This window comes from Nerophis ophidion, linkage group LG13 (assembly GCF_033978795.1).
Source record: "Nerophis ophidion isolate RoL-2023_Sa linkage group LG13, RoL_Noph_v1.0, whole genome shotgun sequence".
Lineage (NCBI taxonomy): Eukaryota > Metazoa > Chordata > Actinopteri > Syngnathiformes > Syngnathidae > Nerophis > Nerophis ophidion.
In genome coordinates, this window is record NC_084623.1 from 52,274,761 (window position 1) to 52,301,376 (window position 26,616).

Sequence of the window (26,616 nt, forward strand, 5' to 3'; positions counted from 1 at the left end):
ATGTATACTGTATATTCATAAATGTATATGAGCATGTGTATAGAAATATATATGTGTCTATATGAATATAAATTTGTATATATATATAATGTATCTATATGTATATATTTATGTATTGTATACGTGTATATGTGTGCATATAGGTATATATCCATCCATCCGTTTTCTACCTCCTGACCCTCTCAGTATGTATGTGTATGTATAAATGTGTGTGTGTCTATATATATATGTATGTATATTACATGTAAATAATATATATATAAGTATATACATGCACGCACGCGCACGCACGTACACACACACACACACACACACACACACATATATATATATATATATATATATATATATATATATATATATATATACACATACATATATATATTTATATATATATATACATAATATATTAATATATATATATATATATATACATATGTATAATTCATAAATGTATATGAGTAGGTATATATAAATCTATATATACACATATATATGTATTATATATATACATATGTATATATACATATGTATGTATATATACATATGTATGTATATATGTATCTATATATACATTTGTATATATATATATATATATATATGTACAAATTGAATGATTAATACAAATATAACTGAATTATTGCAATTAAATATGAGCACTAGTATACATGAGCATAAGTATGTAAATGATGAATGTCTATGACTATTGCCTAGGCCACAGAAACATCTTTAACACGACTGTGATGACTAAATGAAGACGCCCAGCTGGACTTTGCAACTCTGATGATCGTCAATGTTTGCTCAAGCAGCCATTTGTGTGTCACACTGAGCACAACTCCATGATTTACTGCTGATGTACCTCTATATACCCTCTACTTCTTCTCTGCTCCAGCTGGGTCTGAGCAGCCCAGCCAGTACTTGGCGATGGATCTAGGATAGGGAGGCACGGCCGGGTCCACTCTCTTGGTGCTCAGGTCCACTCTGTAGTATTTATCTGCACACCAGACGGGAAAAGGACAAATGCTTTGTTTTATTCACTGACACACAAAGTCTGTTTTAGACTATGAAACAAAGTTATATGATAGATCCACACAGAAATACTCAATAAATCACAGTAAAGGTTACTTTGCCACACAGCAAAGTTGGTGACTAATCTTGGATGTCAGCTGGGATAGACTAGTGAAGTACTGGATGTGGCCTGGGATTGGCTGGTGACTAATCCAGGATGTCAGATGGGATAGACTAGTGAAGTACTGGATGTGGCCTGGGATTGGCTGGTGATTAATCTAGGATGTTAGCTGGGATGGACTAGTGAAATACTGGATGTGATTTGGGACTGACTGATGACTAATCTAGGATGTTAGCTGGGATAGACTAGTGAAATACTAGATGTGGTTTGGGATTTGCTATTGACTAATATAGGATGTCAGCTGGGATAGACTAGTGATGTACTGGACGTGGCCTGGGTTTGGCTGGTGACTAATCTAGGATGTTATCTGGGATAGACTGGTGAAGTACTAGATGTGATTTGGGACTGACTGATGACTAATCTAGGATGTCAGCTGGGATAGACTAGTGAAGTACTCGATCCAGCCTGGGATTGGCTGGTGACTAATCTCGGATGTTAGCTGGGATAGACTAGTGAAATACTGGATGTTGTTTGGGATTTGCTATTGACTAATCTAGGATGTCAGCTGGGATAGACTAGTGATGTACTGGACGTGGCCTGGGTTTGGCTGGTGACTAATCTAGGATGTTATCTGGGATAGACTGGTGAAGTACTGGATGTGTCCTGGGATTGGCTGGTGACTAATCCAGGATGTCAGATGGGATGGACTAGTGAAGTACTAGATGTGATTTGGGACTGACTGATGACTAATATAGGATGTCAGCTGGGATAGGATAGTGAAGTACTCGATGCAGCCTGGGATTGGTTGGTGACTAATCTAGGATGTTAGCTGGGATAAACTAGTGAAATACTGGATGTGGCCTGGGATTTGCTAGTGACTAATCTAGGATGTTATCTGGGATGGACTGGTGAAGTACTGGATGTGTCCTGGGATTGGCTGGTGACTAATCTAGGATGCCAGCTGGGATAGACTTGTTATGTACTGGATGTGGCCTGGGTTTGGCTGGTGACTAATCTCGGAAGTTAGCTGGGATAGACCAGTGAAGTACTGGATGTGGCCTGGGAAATGGCTGGGATAGACTAGTGAAGTACTGGATGTGGCCTGGGATTGGCTGGTGACTAATCTAGGATGTCAGCTGGGATATACTAGTGATGCAGTAAAATATGAAGATACCTCCTCTAAAGAAGTAGACGCTCTGGACAGGTAGACTCCTTGGCAACAAGTCCCAGTAGGACCTGTCGTTTCTGTATCTGGAGTCGTAGTTGCCTCGGTTGTTGTCTCTCCGCCTGTCCTGGTCCCAGTCCTGATCCCATTGTCGGCTCCAGTCTCTTCCGAGCCTCTCCTCCATCTCCATCCTCCTCTCGGCCAGTCTCAGACCCATCTCCATCCCCCTTTCTGCAAACTGCCGGCCCATGTTCATGCCGCCCTCGGCCATGGATTCCCAGACGGGCGAACGGTTCTGCCTCCTTCGCCTCCACTGTTGTCCGTACTGTTGTCCGTACTGTTGTCCGTACTGTTGTCCGTACTGTTGTCCGTACTGTTGACCGTACTGATGACCCCACTGTTGGTCCGGCCGGACGCGTCGTGGAGGGACGTACATCCGTCCAGCCATGGCGGCGTCCACCGGCGACCTGAGACCGACCCAGTCTCTGTCGATGAAGTGGTAATCGGTGTGATGCTGCGGCTCTGAAGACAATGAGTTCAAAGTAAGCGTGGCATTCGTAGGAAAGACACGCGTCGGCCATTGGCACGCAACTTACGTTCAGGGAAGAGACTGCGGAAGTAGCCGGGGTTGTTGCTGGAGTACACGTTGTTGTAGCGCCGGAAGAGTGCGGAGGGAGACGTCTCGGACATGGAAACACACTCCCTGTGGGACGGCTGGTGCAAAAACTCATAGACGTAATATCGTTCCCCTGGAGGATGAAGCAACAGATGAAGCCGGTTTGTGTAACATAGTCCTGTGCGGAAGATCCTGCTTCACCTTTGAAGAAATACACCTTCTCTCTGCCGCTGTGGCTGTGAGCGGGGAGAGCGAACGCCGCGTCCACATTATCCGGAATCTTCTCAAAGCCCACGCTGATATCCCGAGGGTAGTCGCCATCCAACACGCCGTTGTCGAACCTCCAGTACTTGTTACCCTGTTTGGATCGGTCTCCGCATCAGCACTTCCTGTTTACACCTTCTAACTAGAGATCGACCAATATGTTTTGTTCAGATACCGATACCGATCCTGATTAGGAGTAGTCAAGGAGGCCGATAACCAATATTCATTCGCAGGAAAAGTTGGCTACGCCATACTCGTAGATGTCAGTAAACAGCTCGATTCTTGGGGGTAACGAGTTGATTCAGAATTGATTCTCCATTCAAACTGATTCTTGATACAAAATCAGTACTTTTTTAATCATCCAATCAATGTTTAGTTATATAGCCCTAAATCGCAAGTGTCTCAAAGGGCTGCACAAGCCACAACTAAAATCCTCAGTTCAGAGCACACATAGGGGCAAGGAAAAACTCACAACCCAGTGGAATGTCCATGTGAATGACTATGAGAAACCTTGGAGTGGACTGCAGATGTGGTTGACACCCCCCCCCCCCCCCCCAGACACTCTCGGGGGAGACTGGATGCAATGGATGCCGAGTGGGTCTAACATAATATTGTGAAAGTCCAGTCCATAGTGGATCTAAGATAATAGTGAGAGTCCAGGCCATAGTGGGGCCAGCAGGAGACCAACCCGAGCGGAGACGGGTCAGTATTGCACAGATTTCCCCAACCGATGCACAGACGATCATTCCACCCCGGGTCCCGACTCTGGACAGCCAGCACTTCATCCATGGCCACCGGACCTGTGCCCCCCCTCCACAAGGGAGAGGGGGGCAGAGGTGTCATTTATATGTATGTATATACTATGTGTATATATGTATGTATGTACATATGTATCTATATTTATATAGGTATATATGTATGTTTGTATGTATATGTGTGTATATATGTATATATATATATATATATATATATATATATATATATATATATATATATATATATATGGCAGCCATGTTATTAAGATTTGATTAAGAATTGTACCAAATAAGAATCGCGATTCATTCGAAAATCAATTTTTTTTGACGCCCCTGCTTATTACTATCCACGTTAATAATGTTTTTATTTACAATTGTTTTAATCATATTTGTATAAATTGCATCTGCTAATGTAGTAGTGTGAGCAGCACGGTGGTACAGGGTTAGTGCGTCTGCCTCACAATACGAAGGTCCTGAGTAGTCCTAGGTATCTTTCTGTGTGGAGTTTGCATGTTCTCCCCGTGACTGCGTGGGTTCCCTTCGGCTACTCCGGCTTCCTCCCACCTCCAAAGACATGCACCTGGGGATAGGTTGATTGGCAACACTAAATTGGCCCTAGTTTGTGAATGTGATTGTGAATGTTGTCTGTCCATCTGTGTTGGCCCTGCGATGAGGCGGCGACTTGTCCAGAGTGTACCCCGCCTTCCGCCCGATTGTAGCTGAGATAGGCACCAGCGCCCCCCGCCAACCCAAAGGGGTTAAGCGGTAAAAAATGAATGGATGGAATGTAATAGTGTATTTAAAATAAAAAGCTGATACCATATAGAAAAAGGCCGATACTAATGTACGTCAAAATGTCAAATATCGGCTTCGATAATAGTCCGATCCCTACTTTCAACCCTTTACCTTGAAGAGGTATGTCTTTCCCTGGCAGTTGACCCGCGTGAAGGCGGCGTCGATGGGCCCGCTGATGCCCCACACATCCTTGATGAGCTTGGGATAGCCCGGTAGGACGGTCCTCTGGTCCAGCTGGAAGAAGTACTGGCCTGCAGACCAGAACAAGAAGCTCGACGAGGAGATAAAAAGAAGATTGTGAGTTCGTCTCACCTCTGAAGGCGTACATGGAGCCGTTCTTTGACTGCACGAATGAGTCAAAGGGTCGGCCGCTGCACACCTCAGCGTCAGGGTCCGGGGCCACAGTGGTGGCAGGTCTTGTCGGAGGTGTGGTGGTCTCAGCTGTGGTGCTGCTCGGAGGCTTCACTGTTGGAGCAAGGGTCGCGCTGAGAGGTCGGAGCGGAGCTTTGTCCATTTCTAACACGGCGCCTGGACCTTGCTGCGGTCTGCGGACAAAATCTGACACGTCCCCCGGGGTCTCCTGCTCATGTAGCGGACGCCTCGAGGGCGGCGTGGTGCTCTTAAGATCGTCGTCGTCGTCTTCCGCTGACTCGAACGTGTCTCCTCGGTCTAAGTGTGGAAAAGGCGCTTTTGAATTATGCAGCGTGTGGTTATTTTTTTCCACCGTGAAAGTACGTTTCTTACTCATCGTGCCACAAATGTCCTGGTAGTCGGCGCAGCAGCTGTGGTAGTACTTGCACATGGTGTCACACTGACATCTCTTCTCCGAGTCGAAGCCGTTCTCACAGCGACCCATGCACGACTCTGACCACACAAAGTGGGCTTCAATCATCCCTCCGTAGAATGTCCAATAGAGGGGACTAGTGTGCCGTGGCTTAAAAATATTTTTTGCAAGCTAGTAATTGTAGTCTGCAAATTAAGTGTTGTTGTTGAGTGTCAGTGCTGTCGAGAGCTCAGCAGAGTGACCGTGTAATAGTAGGTGGCAGCCGGTAGCTAAATGCTTTGTAGATGTCGGAAACAGCGGGAGGCAGGGTGCAGGTAAAAATGTGTCCAATGCTTAAACCAAAAATAAACAAAAGGTTAGTGCCTCTAAGAAAAGGCCTTTAAGTTTAGGGAAGGCTATGCAGAACCAAACTTAAACTGAAGTGGCTACAAAGTAAACAAAAACACAATGCTGGACGACAGCAAAGACTTACTGTGGAGCAAAGACGGCGTCCACAATGTACATCCGAATGTCCCCCATATAGAAGGATTAAAAACAACTGAAATATTCTTGTTTGCTAATTGCTGAGCTAACAAAGTAGAAGCGGGAAAATTCCACTCTTAAATTTTTGGGACAAATATTGCGTTGTTTTTTTTTGTAAATAAATAAATAAAAACGTTCAATCGACAGATAAATTAATGTATTTCATTTTTGAAAAGGTCTGTAATATAACAAAATTTGAAAAAAAATGTCAATTTTATCTACTAAATCCATTTGATGAATTATTGACCTATTCAAGGCTCCAATTACTTAGAAAATTCCACTTTTAATTTTTTGGGGCAAATATTGCATATTTTTGCATTAAAAATATAAGTTTTCTATGAGAAAATAATTACAAAACAAATAAATAAAAACGTTCAATTGACAGATAAATAAATGTCTTCCATTTTTGAATAGGGCTGTAACATAACAAAATGTGAAAAAAAAATACTGCATCAAAATCAATGTCATGAATTATTGACCTATTTAAGGCTCAAATTACCTAGAAAATTGCACTTTGAAATTTTTTGGGGCAAATATTGCATATTTTTTGCATTAAAAATATAAGTGTTCTATGAAAAAACGATAACAAAACAAATAAATAAAAATGTACAATCGACAGATAAATAATCGTATTCCATTTTTGAATTGGACTGTAACATAACAAAATGTGAAAAGAAAAAAAAATAATGTATAAAAATCAACGTTATGAATTAGAGACCTATTCAAGGCTCCAAATACTTCGATAAAATTCCACTATAAAATTTTTTGGGGGCAAATATTGAATATTTTTGCATTAAAAATATAAGTTTTCTATGAGAAAATAATTACAAAACAAATAAATAAAAACGTTCAATTGATAGATAAATAAATGTCTTCCATTTTTCAATAGGGCCGTAACATAACAAAATGTGAAAAAAAATAATAATAATGTATCAAAATCAATGTTATGAATTATTGACCAATTCAAGGCTCCAATTACTTAGAAAATTCCACTTTGAAAATGTTTGGGGCAAATATTGCATATTTTTTGCATTAAAAATATAAGTGTTCTATGAGAAAACGATAAGAAAACAAATAAATAAAAATGTACAATCAACAGATAAATAATCGTATTCCATTTTTGAATAGGGCTGTAACATAACAAAATGTGAAGAAAAAAAAAATAATGTATCAAAATCAATGTTATGAATTATTGACCTATTCAAGGCTCCAATTACTTAGAAACTTCCACTTTGAAATTTTTTGGGGCAAATATTGCATATTTTTTGCATTAAAAATATAAGTGTTCTATGAAAAAACGATAACAAAACAAATAAATAAAAACGTACAATCGACAGATAAATAAATGTATTCCATTTTTAAATAGGGCTGTAACATAACAAAATGTGAAGAAAAAATAATAATGTATCAAAATCAATGTTAACAATTATTAACTTATTCAAGGCTCCAATTACTTAAAAAATTCCACTTTTAAATTTTTAGGGGCAAATATTGCATATTTTTGCATTAAAAATATAAGTTTTCTATGAGAAAACAATTACAAAACAAATAAATAAAAACGTTTAATCAACAGATAAATAAATGTATTCCATGTTTGAATAGGGCTGTAACATAACAAAATGTGAAGAAAAAAAATAATGTATCAAAATCAATTTTATGAATGATTGACTTATTCAAGGCTCCAATTACTTAAAAAATTCCACTTTTAAATTTTTTGGGCAAATATTTCAATTTTTTTGCATTAAAAATATAAGTTTTCTATGAGAAAACGATTACAAAACAAATAAATAAAAACGTTTAATCAACAGGTAAATAAATGTATTCCATTTTTTAATAGGGCCGTAACAAGTATATGTTGTTATTTAATATTGAAGGCTTTGCTACTGTGCATTTAAATAATCTGACAACCTTACCAAAACAAAAAAATATATCTGTAACAACCAATCTAAACAAGAAGCATAATGACTGGGAAAGTGCATTGTTATTTTTCTAATTAGTTTTCTTCACAAAAGCTCACTTTGAGCGATGTTTTGTGTTAGTTTGTACTCACCTTCCGCCGCTGAGGTGAGAGCGACGACAGCAAAGAGCAAGGCGGCCCACAGCTTCATCTTCACCACTTCTCCTGCGAGTGCAGGCGGAATGCTGCTCATCATTGGAAACACATGTCGGCTATCATTGCAAACACGTGTCAGTCACCCTCCTCGCTTGTTTACTTTGCTCGCCCTTTCTACTCAAACAAACAGCAGTAGGGAGTCAATACGAGAGAGAGAGACAAAACAGGGGCGTCCAAACTTTTTCCACCAAGGGCCGCATTCTGAAAAGTATAAGTATAACTGGGCAATTTTGACATTTATTTTGGAAAAAAAAGATGTTAAGAAGAAGCATATATATATATATATTTTTTGTGTTATAGGTGACAAAGTAATCCTATTATATAGATCTTTTAATAGCCGTTTTGTTAACTCGCAAAAAATTGTCCAGAAAAAAAACCCATCAGTAAAAATGGAGCAAGCAGACATTTCTTTGTAGTAATAACTAATAAATACACACTTTGGCCCTTGCTGACCAAGATCCAAACACCACGCGCTAAACAATGTGTGCAATCTATCAAATAGCGTGTGCTAATAGTGGGCGTGTGATTTACTAAGACTGTACGATTGAAAAGTGGTGCCGACCGCCTTATTTTAAAAGAGAATTTTGCGTGTACGACAAGGGGGCATCACCATGGAGACACTCATTTATTGCACATTCATGTTATCACGCTCCGAACTGCGGCGTTATGCTATGTTTACAAACATGCATCAGACTTGTACCACTTTTTATGGGCATTTTAGAAGTAGACCTGCAGTGCGTCAATGAAACAACTTGTATGTATATATATATATATATGTGTATATGTATATATGTTTAAATATATATCTATATATATGCATATATATATGTATATATATGTATATATATGTATATGTATGTATATGTATATTTTTACATAGATATGTATATATGTATACATATGTGTGTATATGTACATATACAGTTTATGTGTATAATATATATATATATTTGTATGTGTATATGCTTATATATATATATATACATATATATGTGTGGCCATATGCAAATATATACATATGTATGTATATTAGCAAATACACACATATATGTGTGTGTATATATGCAAATATATACATATGTGTATTAGCATATATACACACACACATACATATATATATATATATATATATATATATATATATATATATATATGTATATATATGTGTGGGGAAAATCACAAGACTATTTCATCTCTACAGAACTGTTTCATGAGGGTTTCCCTCAACCATCAGGAGATTTTAATGGAAGCATTCACATACAATGGTTTATATAGGGCACAGAGTGGGTGGGTACAGGCAGGCGTAGGGTGTGGTGATTGGCTCATGTGTTACCTAGGAGGTGTTTCCGTCTGTGACGGCATGTTGATATGATTTGACTGCGCTTGTTGAGTGATGACAGGTCTGGGTGATATATACTAAACAGTTTCTCTTTCAAGCATAGGTTGCATCTTTTATTACCACTGTTGTAAGGTGTGCTGGATGCAAGAATTTGCCATGTTATTGAATATTCAACATTATTGTCTTTGAGGTTCCAAATGTGCTTGCTGAGTTCTGTAGACTTCCGCAAAGTCTGGTTTCTAAAGGAGGCCTTGTGATTATTCCATCTGGCTGTTAATCCTACGTACGTATATATATATTTGTACATATATATATGTATGTATATACTGTATATATATATATATATATATATATATATATATGTGTATATCTGTGTTGGCCCTGTGATGAGGTGGCGTCTTGTCCAGGGTGTATCTCGCCTTCCACCCAAATGCAGCTGAGATAGGCTCCAGGACCCCTCACGACCCCGAAAGGGACAAGCGGTAGGAAATGGATGGATGAATATATATGTATATATATATATATATATACATACATATCATTTCTACCGATATTAAATAATAATTATACTATATATATATACATACATATACACATAAACATGTTTTACTTTAGATTTGCTAATCTTGATTGTAATATATATATATTATTTTTGGGGAATTTTACAAAAGAAAAAATAATAAAATTGCCTTTGCAAGCTTTGACTTTTTAGTATGTGGCCCTTGGTGCACACACAAATCAAAATCTAAATGTTCCCTTTAAATGATGTCTTTTTGCTCTTTTTTTCTTACATTTTCTCTTTATTTATTTCCTGACAGTATTCTAAAACTAGCTGCGGGGTGCGTTTTAGACACCATTTGTCTGAAACCTGACTTGTTTATTGTGGAGAGTTACATTTGGCCACAAAAGCAGTTTGTAGGAAGTGTTTGTCAGCTGGGAGACTTTTAAAACACTTTTATTGTTCACTGGCTTTCTTCTGTCTGCTCCACTGGCTCAGACGTCAATAAAACACGTCATTGTGTTTAATGGCAGGTGATGAGTGGCGTTTAATGACTTCTCACAAGCAGGACCACGCTATTAATATTCATCATCGTCACATGCAGTCACCCGTTTCATTCACGTCAGCCTCCACTTGGTAATGAAGTGATGAAATTAGCGCCATCTTTCTGTGTGCTTCCTCCTGCGGCCGACAGGGGGCCGACGTTGTTTACAACATTAACTGTGTTGAGATGCGGGAGGAGGGGGGCGCTTGTTTTGTTCTCATCGATGACACGGTTGTGGTGGGCGGGGCCAAGTGCGGACTGAGGGTGGGCGATACTGCATAATGTAGTATCGATTCGATACCAGGCGAACACATTGGCAAGACTGGTTTACTTTCTTTGTTTTTACTTTAGAGTTGTTCATCTTGGTTGTAATATATGTATGTATGTATGTATATATATATATATGTATATATATATATATATATATGTATATGTTTTACTTTAGAATTGCTAATCTTGATTATAATACATATATATATATAATATATGCATACATATATATATATATATATATATATATATATATATATATATATATATATATATATATATATATATATATATATATATATATATATATATATATATATATATATATATATATATATATATATATATATATATATATATATATATATATATGTATATGTTTTACTTTAGAATTGCTAATCTTGATTATAATACATATATATATATAATATATGCATACATACATATATATATATATATATATATATATACACATATATATGTATGTATGTATGGACATATGTGTACATATATGTGTTTATTTATATATATTATATATATATATATATATATATATATATATATATATATATATATATAGGCGGGAGTTGCTGGTGCCTATCTCAGCTACAATTGGGCTGAAGGCGGTGTACACCCTGGACAAGTCGCCACCTCATCACAAGGCCAGATAGACAAACAACATTCACACTCACATTCAATATATATATAAATATATATAGTTAGTGCCATATACTCTTTCTGTCCGTCAAATTCATGACGTCACTAAAGGTGTTGGCTCAAGGCCAAGTGCCAGTCTACTTAGGGAGGAGTTGGGATCTTGCTCAGGTGTTGCTGAGTGGAGGCGCAACAGTTTTTGACTGGGCCAGGTAGTATTTGTTTGCTCCAGTGTATTTTCCGTTTTTGTTACAAAGGGAGTTTATAAATGTGACTTTATGATAATAAATATTTTGGTTAAACATGGACACAATTCCGGACATCAATTATTAGCCGGCTGCACACGTCTAAACTAGCTTCATTTATATTCGGCAACCAGTAGCAGTAATAGTATAGGACTTTACCGCTATATATATATAGTTATTTTTCTTATCAAAATATATTTAAAAGTGTAAATTAATACCCAAAAATTATGTTTAGTACGACAGTTTTCTTAGATTTGTTTCCTCTCCAAAAGAAGTTAAAAAAAATAATTCATGCACTTTTAAAATATAAGGACTTTATAGTCTTTAAAGATACAACATCGATTGTCTCTAAAAAGTTAAAAAACACAATAAAAACATCCCCTTATTGTCCTGAGGAATATAACGTTTAAGCAACATGGCTTAATATCTAATTTTTAATAATAATATAACAAATTAACTGAATGCGATACTGACGTCAACCTTGTTATCGACACGGCCGATATGTGTATCTGCCCGTCCACCGCAAGTGCGGACTGAGCAGTTCTCCGGAGGATGCTGATCACAGTGACAGGTTGTTTTATGTACGACTTGTCTTTATTCTGTCTTTTTATCGTAGTTTGAGGCTAGTAAAGATGGATTTGTGTTGAAAATGTAACATTGTTGTTTTTGTTTGCGTCGAAGACAAAATGGATGTTTTTATTGATCCCATTCCTAACCTCGAGCTCCTTCCTGCCATGGATGAAGAGGTGATTATTTAGCAGCGAGCTGTCACTCGGATGTGTTTTTGGGCACCGATCACGCTCCGTTGCACAAAGAAAGGCACCGTCGCTCAGGCCGGTACATGCTCTTGTCTCTGACGGTCTTCCTGTGGAGGATCTACCGGCATTGGATCGCCATGTTCAGCTCCGACCGGCTCACGGTGCCGGAGTACGTCAGCCGGCTCCAGCGAGGCAAGAGCGGCTCGGGCCCCGAGCACAGACCGGTGTCCCCCGGGATCCACGCCGATGTGCAGGCGGTTCTGGACACGTCGCTGCCCGCCTTGCGCTGCGCCATCCAGCGGCTTAAGTCCGCTAAAGGAACGTCCGATTGCGACGAGACTCGCAGGGCCGTGGCGGAGATCTTCCAGCTGGTGGAGGAGGCCTGGGTGCTCCCCGGCGTCGGGCGGCAGGTGGCCGAGGAGATCTGCAACAGGATCCGCCTGGATGGAGGTCTGGAGCTTCTCCTGCAGCTCCAACAAACACCGGCCGTGGAAATCACCTACGAGTCTGCCAAGCTGCTGGAACAGATCCTGGTGACCGAGAACAGGTACTGCACGTCAATACATTAGGTACACCTGGTCAGCACATTAGGTACACCCGGTCAATACATTAGGTACACCCGGTCAATACATTAGGTACACCCGGTCAATACATTAGGTACACCCGGTCAGCACATTAGGTACACCCGGTCAATACATTAGGTACACCCGGTCAATACATTAGGTACACCCGGTCAGCACATTAGGTACACCTGGACAATACATTAGGTACACCCGGTCAATACATTAGGTACACCCGGTCAGCACATTAGGTACACCTGGTCAATACATTAGGTACACCTGGTCAATACATTAGGTACACCTGGTCAGCACATTAGGTACACCCGGTCAATACATTAGGTACACCCGGTCAATACATTAGGTACACCCGGTCAATACATTAGGTACACCCGGTCAGCACATTAGGTACACCCGGTCAATACATTAGGTACACCCGGTCAATACATTAGGTACACCCGGTCAGCACATTAGGTACACCTGGACAATACATTAGGTACACCCGGTCAATACATTAGGTACACCCGGTCAGCACATTAGGTACACCTGGTCAATACATTAGGTACACCTGGTCAATACATTAGGTACACCTGGACAATACATTAGGTACACCTGGACAATACATTAGGTACACCTTGTCAATACATTATATGTACACCTGGTCAATACATTAGGTACACCTGAACAATACATTAGGTACACCTGGTCAGCACATTAGGTACACCTGGTCAATACATTAGGTACACCTGGACAATACATTAGGTACACCTGGACAATACATTAGGTACACCTGGACAATACATTAGGTACACCTTGTCAATACATTATATGCACACCTGGTCAATACATTAGGTACACCTGGACAACACATTAGGTACACTCGGTCAATACATTAGGTACACCAGGTCAATACATTAGGTACACCTGGACAATACATTAGGTACACCCGGTCAAAACATTAGGTACACCTGGTCAATACATTAGGTACACCTGGACAATACATTAGGTACACCAGGTCAATACATTAGGTACACCCGGTCAATACATTGGGTACACCCGGTCAATACATTGGGTACACCCGGTCAGCACATTAGGTACACCTGGACAATACATTAGGTACACCCGGTCAATACATTAGGTACATCCGGTCAATACATTAGGTACACCAGGTCAATACATTAGGTACACCCGGTCAATACATTAGGTACATCCGGTCAATACATTAGGTACACCAGGTCAATACATTAGGTACATCCGGTCAATACATTAGGTACACCAGGTCAATACATTAGGCACACCCGGTCAGCACATTAGGTACACCCGATCAATACATTAGGTACACCTGGACAATACATTAGGTACACCTTGTCAATACATTATATGTACACCTGGTCAATACATTAGGTACACATGGACAATACATTAGGTACACCTGGTCAGCACATTAGGTACACCTGGTCAATACATTAGGTAAACCTGGACAATACATTAGGTACACTCGGTCGGCACATTAGGTACACCTTGTCAATACATTAGGTACACCTGGTCAGCACATTAGGTACACCCGGTCAATACATTAGGTACATCTGGTCAGCACATTAGGTACACCCGATCAATACATTAGGTACACCTGGACAATACATTATATGTACACCTGGACAATACATTAGGTACACCTGAACAATACATTAGGTACACCTGGTCAATACATTAGGTACACCTGGACAATACATTAGGTACACCTTGTCAATACATTATATGTACACCTGGTCAATACATTAGGTACACCTGGACAACACATTAGGTACACCCGGTCAATACATTAGGTACACCAGGTCAATACATTAGGTACACCTGGACAACACATTAGGTACACCTGGTCAATACATTAGGTACACCTGGACAATACATTAGGTACACCTGGACAATACATTAGGTACACCTTGTCAATACATTAGGTACACATGGACAACACATTAGGTACACCCGGTCAATACATTAGGTACACCAGGTCAATACATTAGGTACACCTGGACAATACATTAGGTACACCCGGTCAAAACATTAGGTACACCTGGTCAATACATTAGGTACACCTGGACAATACATTAGGTACACCAGGTCAATACATTAGGTACACCCGGTCAATACATTAGGTACACCCGGTCAATACATTGGGTACACCCGGTCAGCACATTAGGTACACCTGGACAATACATTAGGTACACCCGGTCAATACATTAGGTACATCCGGTCAATACATTAGGTACACCTGGTCAATACATTAGGTACACCCGATCAATACATTAGGTACACCTGGACAATACAATAGGTACACCTTGTCAATACATTATATGTACACCTGGTCAATACATTAGGTACACATGGACAATACATTAGGTACACCTGGTCAGCACATTAGGTACACCTGGTCAATACATTAGGTACACCTGGACAATACATTAGGTACACTCGGTCGGCACATTAGGTACACCTTGTCAATACATTAGGTACACCTGGTCAGCACATTAGGTACACCCGGTCAATACATTAGGTACACCCGGTCAATACATTAGGTACATCTGGTCAATACATTAGGTACACCAGGTCAGCACATTAGGTACACCCGATCAATACATTAGGTACACCTGGACAATACATTAGGTACACCTGGTCAGCACATTAGGTACACCTTGTCAATACATTAGGTACACCCGGTCAATACATTAGGTACATCCGGTCAATACATTAGGTACACCTGGTCAATACATTAGGTACACCCGATCAATACATTAGGTACACCTGGACAATACAATAGGTACACCTTGTCAATACATTATATGTACACCTGGTCAATACATTAGGTACACATGGACAATACATTAGGTACACCTGGTCAGCACATTAGGTACACCTGGTCAATACATTAGGTACACCTGGACAATACATTAGGTACACTCGGTCGGCACATTAGGTACACCTTGTCAATACATTAGGTACACCTGGTCAGCACATTAGGTACACCCGGTCAATACATTAGGTACACCCGGTCAATACATTAGGTACATCTGGTCAATACATTAGGTACACCAGGTCAGCACATTAGGTACACCCGATCAATACATTAGGTACACCTGGACAATACATTAGGTACACCTGGTCAGCACATTAGGTACACCTTGTCAATACATTAGGTACACCTGGGCAATACATTAGGTACATCCGGTCAATACATTAGGTACATCCTGTCAATACATTAGGTACATCCTGTCAATACATTAGGTACATCCTGTCAATACATTAGGTACATCCTGTCAATACATTAGGTACATCCTGTCAATACATTAGGTACACCTGGGTACGACATATGTACACCCGGTCAATACATTAGGTACGTTTGGGCAATACATGAAATACACACATATACTGGTCAATACATTAGGTACACCTAGTCAATTCAATATGTTCACATGGTCAATACATTAGGTACACCTAGTCAATACAATATGTTCACATGGTCAATACATTAGGTACAACTCTTCAATAATCAAAACATTCGGTACACCTCTGCTGGTCAATGCATTAGGTACACCTATATTTTGGTCAATACATTAGGTACACCTATATATTGTCAATACATTAGGTACACCTGTATTTTGGTCAATACATTAGGTACACCTGTATTTTGGTCAATACATTAGGTACACCTATATTTTGGTCAATACATTAGGTACACCTATATTTTGGTCAATACATTAGGTACACCTGTATTTTGGTCAATACATTAGGTACACCTATATTTGGGTCAATACATTAGGTACACCTATATATTGTCAATACATTAGGTACACCTGTATTTTGGTCAATACATTAGGTACACCTGTATTTTGGTCAATACATTAGGTACACCTATATTTTGGTCAATACATTAGGTACACCTATATTTTGGTCAATACATTAGGTACACCTGTATTTTGGTCAATACATTAGGTACACCTATATTTGGGTCAATACATTAGGTACACCTATATATTGTCAATACATTAGGTACACCTGTATTTTGGTCAATACATTAGGTACACCTGTATTTTGGTCAATACATTAGGTACACCTATATTTTGGTCAATACATTAGGTACACCTATATATTGTCAATACATTAGGTACACCTGTATTTTGGTCAATACATTAGGTACACCTATATTTTGGTCAATACATTAGGTACACCTATATTTTGGTCAATACATTAGGTACACCTATATCTTGGTCAATACATTAGGTACACCTATATATTGTCAATACATTAGGTACACCTGTATTTTGGTCAACACATTTAGAACAGTGGTGTCGGAAAACAGAAATGATATCCAGTTTCGTAATTTTCATAAAAGGATTTTTAAAAAAGCTTTTTTTTTTTTTTTTTTTTTTTTTTGTAGAAATACATTTTTAAAAGAGGTTTTTTAAGCCATGTCTGTACTTCCTGTGCGGCTATGTCATACTTGCTGGGGTTCTCTGTGATGGGCAAGATCCTCCCTTTTAGTCTAAGACTGTGTGAAAAAAGCGAGGTCAATATAGTTACCTGGCTTTAATAAGTCAGGGGTCGGCAACCTAAAATGTTGAAAGAGCCATATTGGACCAAAAATACAAAAACAAATATGTCTGGAGCCACAAAAAAATAAAAGCCATACAGATAGTGTGTCATGAGATATAAATTGAATTATGAAGACTTAAAGTAAACAAAATGAGCTCAAATATAGCTACAAATGAGGCATAATGATGCAATATGTACAGCTAGCCTAAATAGCATGTTAGCATCGATTAGCTTGCAGTCATGCAGGGGCCAAATATGTCTGATTAGCACTCCACACAAGTCAATAACATCAACAAAACTCACCTTTGTGCATTCATGCACGTTAAAAGTCTGGTGGATAAAATGAGACAGAAAAAGAAGTGGCATAAATCACGTCTTAGAAAGTCGGAGAAAGTTGTAAATGTAAACAAATGACGGTGAGTTCAAGGACCGCCAAAATTAGTAGGACAAAACGGCACTCGCCAAATACTCGAATCGGTGAAACATGTTTAACAAAAACAGTGTGCTTTATAACAATTAGGGAGGTTTGTGTCATGTTTGTCCTCCGACAGAAACCATATTAAAACTTAAAAACACTTTTTACCCGAGAGCACTGAACACAAGATAACAATAACGACTGTGCACGTGAGCTGTATGCTTGGTATTTTTATGAATTCTATGTATTTTTTATCTATGTTCTTATGGTTTTATGTATGATTTTGCACTGAATTAGTTTGCATACAATTTCGTTGTACAAATGTACAATGACAATAAAGATATATTCTATTCTAAAACAAAAACTATATTTTTTTCCCCTCATCTTTTTCCATTTTTCATACGCCCAAGAGCAGGGGTCGGCAACCTTTACCACTCAAAGAGCCATTTTGACTTGTTTCACAAAATAAAGAAAACAATGGGAGCCACAAAACTCTTTTGAAATTGAAAATGAAATAACACAGCGTACAAAGGTTGTTTTTTTTGCTGTGTGCTATGTATAAATCAGGGGGGTCTCAGACACGCGGCTCGCAACTTTATATGAAAATGTAATAGTACCGCTTGACAACATCACAATTTTTTATTTTTTATTTTTATTTTATTTTAATCTTCTATTCTTTTCTCCCCCCCCCTGTTTACCTGTATGTCATCTTTTTTGTAAGGGGCGCTGGAAGCCGGCAGACCCGTCAGCGATCCTGTTCTGTCTCCCTGTAATGTTTGTCTGATCTTGAATGGGATTGTGCTGAAAATTGTAATTTTCCTGACAGAATAAATAAAGTACTATCTAATCTAATCTAATTGCCAACCATCCCAATTTATCCAGGTGACTCCCAAATGTCTGCTGATTTTCACCCCAACGACAATATTAAGGGCGTTCTGTGATGACATTGTGCTTAACAGCCTCTGCAAACGTAACAAACTGCCTGTCAGCCCATCTACATATTGTATGAAGCTTCAGCAGACACACTTAAGTGACTGCAAGGCATACTTGTTCAACAGCCATACAGGTCACACTGAGGGTGGCCGAATAAACAACTCTAACACTCTTACTAACATGCGCCACACTGTGAACCCACACCAAACAAGAACGACAAACACATTTCGGGATAACATCCCGTAACACAACATAAACACAACAGAACAAATACCCAGAATCCCATGCATCCCTAACTAACCGACGCACGTGATGGAATCGTGAGTTGTTGTCAGATTCCACACCCTGGCATCAGAAAACAGGTAGATTAGGAACTTTATCGGCATATTTCATAACACACTATCGCTAATTCCACCCTGCCGTGTTCATTTTATAACTGGATCTTTCTTCTTCCTCCCCGCTGTGCACCACTAGAAATAAATGCTCCATGTGAGATTCCTTGGTGATAAACATCTATTCTGAGCGGATGAGATTATGAAAATGCCTTCGGGGAGAAGAAACCACAAGACTGAATGTGTGTAACTCCAGAAGCACTTCCTGTCTGGAGGCGTCGCGGGTATCAGAAAACGTCAATTCTCCGGCCTGTTCAATGTCACCAGTGGGACACAAACTGCAGCTTCTAGTTTGACACATTTTGAATGAACCATCCGACTAAAGGTCTTTGTAAAGTTGTATTATTGTGTTAAGACAGGGGTGTCCAAAGTGCGCCCCGGGGGCCATTTGCGGCCCGCGGTTAATTGTTTCCCGGCCCGCTACACATTCTGCAAAAATTGCGAAATAGTATTGCAAAAATAAAATTTTTTTAAAAAGTGGAATGAGGTGAAATCTAACGAGAAAAAGTTGCAATGTTGAGACAAAGCTGCCATTTTTTTTCTTGTGTCTTTGTTTATTTTTCTTTTTTTTTGCCATTGCTCAAAAAAAACAACACAAAAAATCTATATATAATGAATTATTACTTAAAAATGTCACTTTAAAGTGTTTAACTGTAAAAAAAATATTGCATATATTGTGTGGTTGCCTTATAAAAACATAAGTTTTATTTGACAAAAGAGCATAAAACAAACAAAATAATAGTCCAAACGTAAAATCGACAGATATATCTGAAGTAGATCTCGTAATTTAAGTGTTAAAAGTAAAAAAAAACTAATAAAAGTGTATTACTTTATGAGTGTGGAACCTTTTGGTTCTCAAAAATATTTAGTAGGATTTTATTTAACTTTTCACTGTAATTACTCAAAAATATTAAATAATTAAAATCCTACACTTCTCCTTTATAAAGTAAATCTGATTTGATATGATTTGCCTGAGAAGCTGGACAGGACAAAAAAAAATAAAAAAATAAAAATAAAATCAATGGTGTCCTGCATTATTTGATCTTTGAAGGCTTTAATTACAAAATACTGCATATTTCTGTTTTATTATAAAAAACAATGTTGCCTTTAACAGAAAACCTTTTTTTTTTTAACTTTATATCAATCTCAACTTGATATAGAGATTTACCGTAAGCGTAAAATAATAATAATTTGATTTATTTTTCCCTGCGATGAGGTGGCGACTTGTCCAGGGTGTACCCCGCCTTCCGCCCGATTGTAGCTGAGATAGGCGCCAGCACCCCCCGCAACCCCGAAAGGGAATAAGCGGTAGAAAATGGATGGATGGATGGATGATTTATTTTTAACATTTTAATGACTGACACCGTTTATGGCAGTGGTCCCCAACCACCGGGCCGTGGCCCGATTGGTACCGGGCCGCAGAAAAAAAATATATATATATTAAATCAACACAAAAAACACAATATACACTTCCAAATAGTGCACCAACCACAAAAACTCCATTTTTCATGACAAAAACGTCCCTTTTTCATGACAGAGAAGAAAAAAAAAAAAAAGGACACCCCGCGGGACAAATGATTAAGCGTTGACCGGTCCGCGGATACAAAAAGGTTGGGGACCACTTTATGGTCCCCGGGAGCCCTAAAGGTTAAAAAAAAAAAAATCCATATATTTTGTTATGGTTTGAAAATGAAAAATATCAAAATGGCCTCCGCATGCTTAAAATTTTTCCGTGTGCGGCTCTCTGTGGAAAAAGTTTGGACACCCCTTGATGAAAAGATGCCCAGTGGGATACCCTGTGGTGGTCTGACTCCACAAGGGTGTTAGTTTGACAACATTTTGGTAGACTTTCAGGTGTGGTCTTCCTGCCTGCAGGGACTACGTGGCCCGACTGGGTCTAGGGGTGATCCTCAACCTGACCCGGCAGCAGGACGACGCCCAGCTGGCTCGCAGCGTGTCGGGGATCCTGGAGCACATGTTCAAACACACGGAGGAGACGTCGGTCCACCTGATCAAAAACGGCGCCCTGGACGCTCTGCTGTACTGGTGCCGGGGCACGGACCCCACCGTGCTGCGCCACTGCGCCCTGGCCTTGGCCAACTGCGCCATGTACGGAGGCCACCGCTGCCAGAGGTGGATGATCGAGAAGCAGGCGGCCGAGTGGCTCTTCCCCCTGGCTTTCTCCAAGGAGGACGAGCTCATCCGCTTCCACGCCTGCCTGGCCGTCACCGTGCTGGCCGCCAACAAGGAGATCGAGAAGGAGGTGGTGAAGTCCGGCACCTTGGAGCTGGTGGAGCCGTTCATCGCCTCGCTGGATCCGGACGACTTCGCCCGCAGCTTGTCGGACAGCGCCGACTGCATGCAGGGGAAGACGGCGGCCGACCTGCAGCACCTCCTGCCCTTGCTGGACGGGACCCGGCTGGAGGGGAAGTGCATCGCCGCCTTCTACTTCTGTGTCGAGACCAGCATCAAGTCCCGCCAGCGCAATACCAAGGTACCAACGGCACCTCAATATATGATCGCGTCTCTGAAACCAAGATCTAAAAATAGATTCTTTGACAAAAAAAAATGATAAATGATAAATGGGTTGTACTTGTATAGCGCTTTTCTACCTTCAAGGTACTCAAAGCGCTTTGACGCTACTTCCACATTTACCCATTCACACACACTGATGGAGGGAGCTGCCATGCAAGGCGCCAACCAGCACCCATCAGGAGCAAGGGTGAAGTGTCTTGCTCAGGACACAACGGACGTGACGAGGTTGGTACTAGGTGGGATTTGAACCAGGGACCCTAAGGTTGCGCACGGCCACGCTCCCACTGCGCGGTGGGCAAATTAATGCGTTAATTACGCGTTAACTCATCAATCTATTAACGCCGACAATTATTTTATCGCACATTTGCGTATGTTGTTTACTTGCTTTTATTTTGTTAACGCCTTTTCTTAACAAGATGGCATCTCCCGGATGTACTTCGGCGTGGAGACGGAACATTTGGCAAAAATACCGGACAATTCTGCAAATTTCATGGCTGGCTTACAGCGTGGTCACTCCGGGATCACTTACGACCGCCAGACAATTCTGAATGTGGATATTCGCAAGAAATCTGCCTTCAAAAGACTCCGGCTTATTAGTGATTCCTAGAGCCCAAAAAAAGTCTGCGGGCTATAGAGCGTTTTCCGTTCGGGCTCCAGTACTCTGGAATGCCCTCCCGGTAACAGTTCGAGATGCTACCTCAGTAGAAGCATTTAAGTCTCACCTTAAAACTCATCTGTATACTCTAGCCTTTAAATAGACCTCATTTTTGGACCAGTTGATCTGCCGCTTCTTTTCTTTCTCCTATGTCCCCCCCTCCCTTGTGGAGGGGGTCCGGTCCGATGACCATGGATGAAGTACTGGTTGTCCAGAGTCGAGATCCAGGATGGACCGCTCGTCGGGACCCAGGATGGACCGCTCGCCTGTATCGGTTGGGGACATCTCTACGCTGCTGATCCGCTTGAGATGGTTTCCTGTGGACGGGACTCTCGCTGCTGTCTTGGATCCGCTTGAACTGAACTCTCGCGGCTGTGTTGGAGTCACTATGGATTGAACTTTCACAGTATCATGTTAGACCCGCTCGACATCCATAGCTTTCGGTCCCCTAGAGGGGGGGGGGGGGGTTGCCCACATCTGAGGTCCTCTCCAAGGTTTCTCATAGTCAGCATTGTCACTGGCGTCCCACTGGATGTGAATTCTCCCTGCCCACTGGGTGTGAGTTTTCCTTGCCCTTTTGTGGGTTCTTCCGAAGATGTTGTAGTCGTAATGATTTGTGCAGTCCTTTGAGACATTTGTGATTTGGGGCTATATAAATAAACGATTGATTGATTGATTGATAGATCGGGCCGTTTTGGACTGAATGACGCGTGCTTGCTAGACCGGCTAGCTAGCATGGGAATACTTTGCCGGCTACATCCAGCGGCCTGTGAAGCAGCGGAGTATATGTGTTGTCTGTCTATTTATGAATAATGCAGACGAGGAGTGTTGGCTGAGTTCTTAACTTTTACTTTCAGAGCGTGCATATCACAACATACAAGATGCCGTCATGGCGACACAACCTATACCGGGCTACCGCGCATGCTCGTCACTCCTGTTGCATGCTGGGTAGGGTAGGTCTTTTTTTCCCTGGCTCATACCATCACAATATAGTACCATGTATATGATGCCTTCAGTTTATCAAAGCACCAAGCAAACAATCGGAAAATTCCCATCATATCAATTCCTAGATCTGGTCATAATTATTTTAAGTGCACTATGCAGAATAAACACAACATTATTAATATTGCTACTACGGATAATTTGATCAAAAATTCCCTAAAACAGCCCACTATCTATAATATAGGTTTTTTAAACATATAAAAAAATGTTTCTGCTGTTACCTCAGAAATTGCCTGTTCAGATGTTATGATTGTGGCTCAGAGATTTGTATGTAGATTATATTTATTTTCCATAACAAACAGGATAACTTAAATACCCTGGCAGTGGCAATAAGCTTAAATGTTTGTATTTACATTTTTTGAGTTGATTTTCATAAAATATGCTATTTAACTGCTACTGTTTAACAAGGACTGATTTAAATTGTGTTTGCACAAGAAATGTTTTGGCGCTTTTGTTCATGTGGGAGAATATTCCAATAAAGGTGCACTACACACTACTTTTGAATTCATTATTGGGCTTTGCGTATACAATGCAGTTAATCGCGATTAATCGGAGAAATAGTGCGATTAACTTCGATTAAAATGTTTAAGCGTTGCCCAGCCCTAATATATATATATATCACAGTTGGCTAGAACAAAGTCAGCATGATCAGGTGGCCCCCCTTCTAGTGGTGGGGGCCCTAAATAACCGCACAGAGTTCATGCCAGGGGCCGGCCTGTCCGCGGTCTGTCCGCCACCTTGTCAGACTTCTGTTGCTCCTTTGCAGATCTTCCAGGAGATCGGAGCGGTGCAGAGCCTGAAACGGATGGTCATGTACTCCAGTAACGGCACGGCGTGTTCTCTGGCCAAGCGGGCGTTGAGAATGATGGGCGAGGACGTGCCCAAGCGCATCCTGTCCTGCGTGCCCAACTGGAAGACGTGCGAGGTGCACACCTGGCTGCAGCAGGTGGGCTTCAGTGCCTTCACCGATCGATTCCAGGTGCGACTCTTTACCGCTCATCCCCACGCGTATCCACACCCGACCATTCTTCTGTCTTTGCCATCCGCCAGGAGCTACAGGTGGATGGAGACCTCCTGCTGAACATCACCGAGCAGGATCTGATCACGGACCTGGGCATGACTGCTGGTCTCTCCCGGAAAAGGCAAGTGAAACTAACTTTTCCAGACAGGAAGCGAGCAGAAGGAAAGCATTTTATGTTGGAAATGAGGTTTCTTCAACAAAACTCTTTCTTGACTGCACAAGCACATGTTTTAAATAACATTTTACCTGCCATTCTAGTCTATATATAAATATGTGTGTGTGTGTGGGAAAAATCACAAGACCACTTCATCTCCACAGAACTGTTTCATGAGGGGTTCCCTCAATCTTCCCTCAATCGTCAGGAGATTGAGGGAAGATTGAGGGAACCCCTCATGAAACAGTTCTGTAGAGATGAAGTAGTCTTGTGATTTTTCTCACACCTACATATTGCGCTCTACCACGGTATCGAGTACTATCCTCTGGATAATCCAATCAAGAGATATATGTATATATATATATATATATATATATATATATATATACACATACATACATACACACACATATATATACAGTACACATATATATATATATATATATATATATATATATATATATACACACATATATACATATACACACATATATACATATACACGTATACATATACATATATATACACATATACATACATATATATACACATATATATATATATATATATATATATATATATACAGACACACACACAACGTATTTTCCGCACTATAAGGCGCACCGGATTATAAGGCGCACCTTCAATGAATTGCCTATTTTAAGAATTTGTTCATATATAAGGCACATCGCATTATAAGGTGCATAGAATAAACGCTACAATAGAGGATGGGGTTATGTTTTGCATCCCGTAGTTGCGAAACCTTTTGCGGCTTATTATTGGTCCATATATAAGGCACACTGTCAGCTTTTGAGAAAATTGGAGGTTTATAGGTGCGCCTTATAGTGCGGAAAATACGGTATATATAAATATATATACATATATATATACTAGGGATGCACCGAAATGAAAATTTGTGGCCGAAGCCGAATAAAATTTAAACGCTTGGCCGAAGGCCGAATACCGAATAATGAATGCATTTTTTCACAATTTTTTAAATATTGCATAAGTGAAGTGAATTATATTTATATAGCGTTTTTCTCTAGTGACTCAAAGCGCTTTACATAGTGAAACCCAATATCTAAGTTACATTTAAACCAGTGTGGGTGGCACTGGGAGCAGGTGGGTAAAGTGTCTTGCTCAAGGACACAACGGCAATGACTAGGATGGCTGAAGCGGGAATCGAACCTGCAACCCTCAAGTTGCTGGCACGGCCACTCTACTAACCGAGCTATGCCGCCCCACATAAATAGCCTATAATAAATATTTAGACATGTTTTTCAAATAAAATATTTTTTTATTGAATATTGACATTTTTTTAATATTCAAGTAGTCTTTGCTTTTAAAAAAAAAGCACAGTTTTTCATTTATATTAGGCCTTCAAACAAAACATGCATTCCCCCAAAAAATAAAGTGCATTAAAGTGGATAAACCCACAACAAATGAATTATTGTCCTTTTGGCAAAAGTCTGCTTAGCCACAGTAGATATGTTAATAATGTAAACAGAGGCCCCACTAAATCTCAATTAAGTGTGTGCTTGTAACCTCATACACTTATACAGGTACACAACATATCCCAACGTCACTGCACGTTGGTTGATTGCGTCACCGCGTCAAAAAATTGCGTCACACGCCACTATTCGGCCTTGTTTTTAACTCATTCCACCGAAGGCCGAATGTGGCTTTTTTTGCCATATTCGGCTGAATATATTCGGTTACCGATTAATCGGTGCATCCCTAATATATACACACATATACATACATATATATAAATATACATACATACAAACATGTACATATATATATATATACACACACATATATACACAAATATATATATACATCGATATACACACACATATATATACACATACATATATATACATACATACATACATATACATAAACAT

General features: G+C 40.0%; 2 protein-coding genes across 3 annotated transcripts in view; one reads left to right on the forward strand and one right to left on the reverse strand.

Moving 5' to 3' along the window:
- Nucleotides 1-593: 593 nt before the first annotated feature.
- Nucleotides 594-8,227, reverse strand: vtna (vitronectin a). Of its 2 annotated transcripts, XM_061919188.1 has the most exons (9): nucleotides 8,081-8,227; nucleotides 5,469-5,588; nucleotides 5,259-5,393; nucleotides 5,037-5,189; nucleotides 4,836-4,975; nucleotides 3,112-3,268; nucleotides 2,891-3,043; nucleotides 2,304-2,816; nucleotides 594-994 (listed from the first exon to the last, which is right to left on the reverse strand). In XM_061919188.1, exons 1-9 carry the CDS (start codon nucleotides 8,181-8,183, stop codon nucleotides 873-875), a joined length of 1,596 nt encoding a protein of 531 aa, XP_061775172.1. In that variant the 5' UTR covers nucleotides 8,184-8,227; the 3' UTR covers nucleotides 594-872. The 2 variants fall into 2 exon arrangements, with proteins under 2 accessions (XP_061775172.1, XP_061775171.1); XM_061919187.1 differs by having other exon boundaries at nucleotides 5,037-5,393.
- A 3,255-nt stretch (nucleotides 8,228-11,482) lies between these two features.
- The window catches only part of sarm1 (sterile alpha and TIR motif containing 1), an 18,972-nt gene continuing 3,838 nt past the window's right edge, over nucleotides 11,483-26,616 (forward strand). The window contains exons 1-4 of the mRNA XM_061919189.1: nucleotides 11,483-12,999; nucleotides 21,215-21,833; nucleotides 24,298-24,510; nucleotides 24,582-24,673. Of these exons, the coding sequence (XP_061775173.1) occupies nucleotides 12,536-12,999; nucleotides 21,215-21,833; nucleotides 24,298-24,510; nucleotides 24,582-24,673 (1,388 nt within the window). The 5' untranslated portion in view covers nucleotides 11,483-12,535. The remainder of the gene's footprint in view (nucleotides 13,000-21,214; nucleotides 21,834-24,297; nucleotides 24,511-24,581; nucleotides 24,674-26,616) is intronic.

Bases quoted from the DNA above. Each gene is read 5' to 3' on its own strand.
- vtna (XM_061919187.1), bottom strand. From the start codon at position 8,183: ATGATGAGCAGCATTCCGCCTGCACTCGCAGGAGAAGTGGTGAAGATG. The intron at 5,589-8,080 runs GTGAGTACAAAC...TTGTGTGGTCAG, and splicing joins TCTCACCTCAGCGGCGGAAG to AGTCGTGCATGGGTCGCTGT. The intron at 3,269-4,835 runs GTAAAGGGTTGA...CGATCCAAACAG, and splicing joins GAAAGACATACCTCTTCAAG to GGTAACAAGTACTGGAGGTT.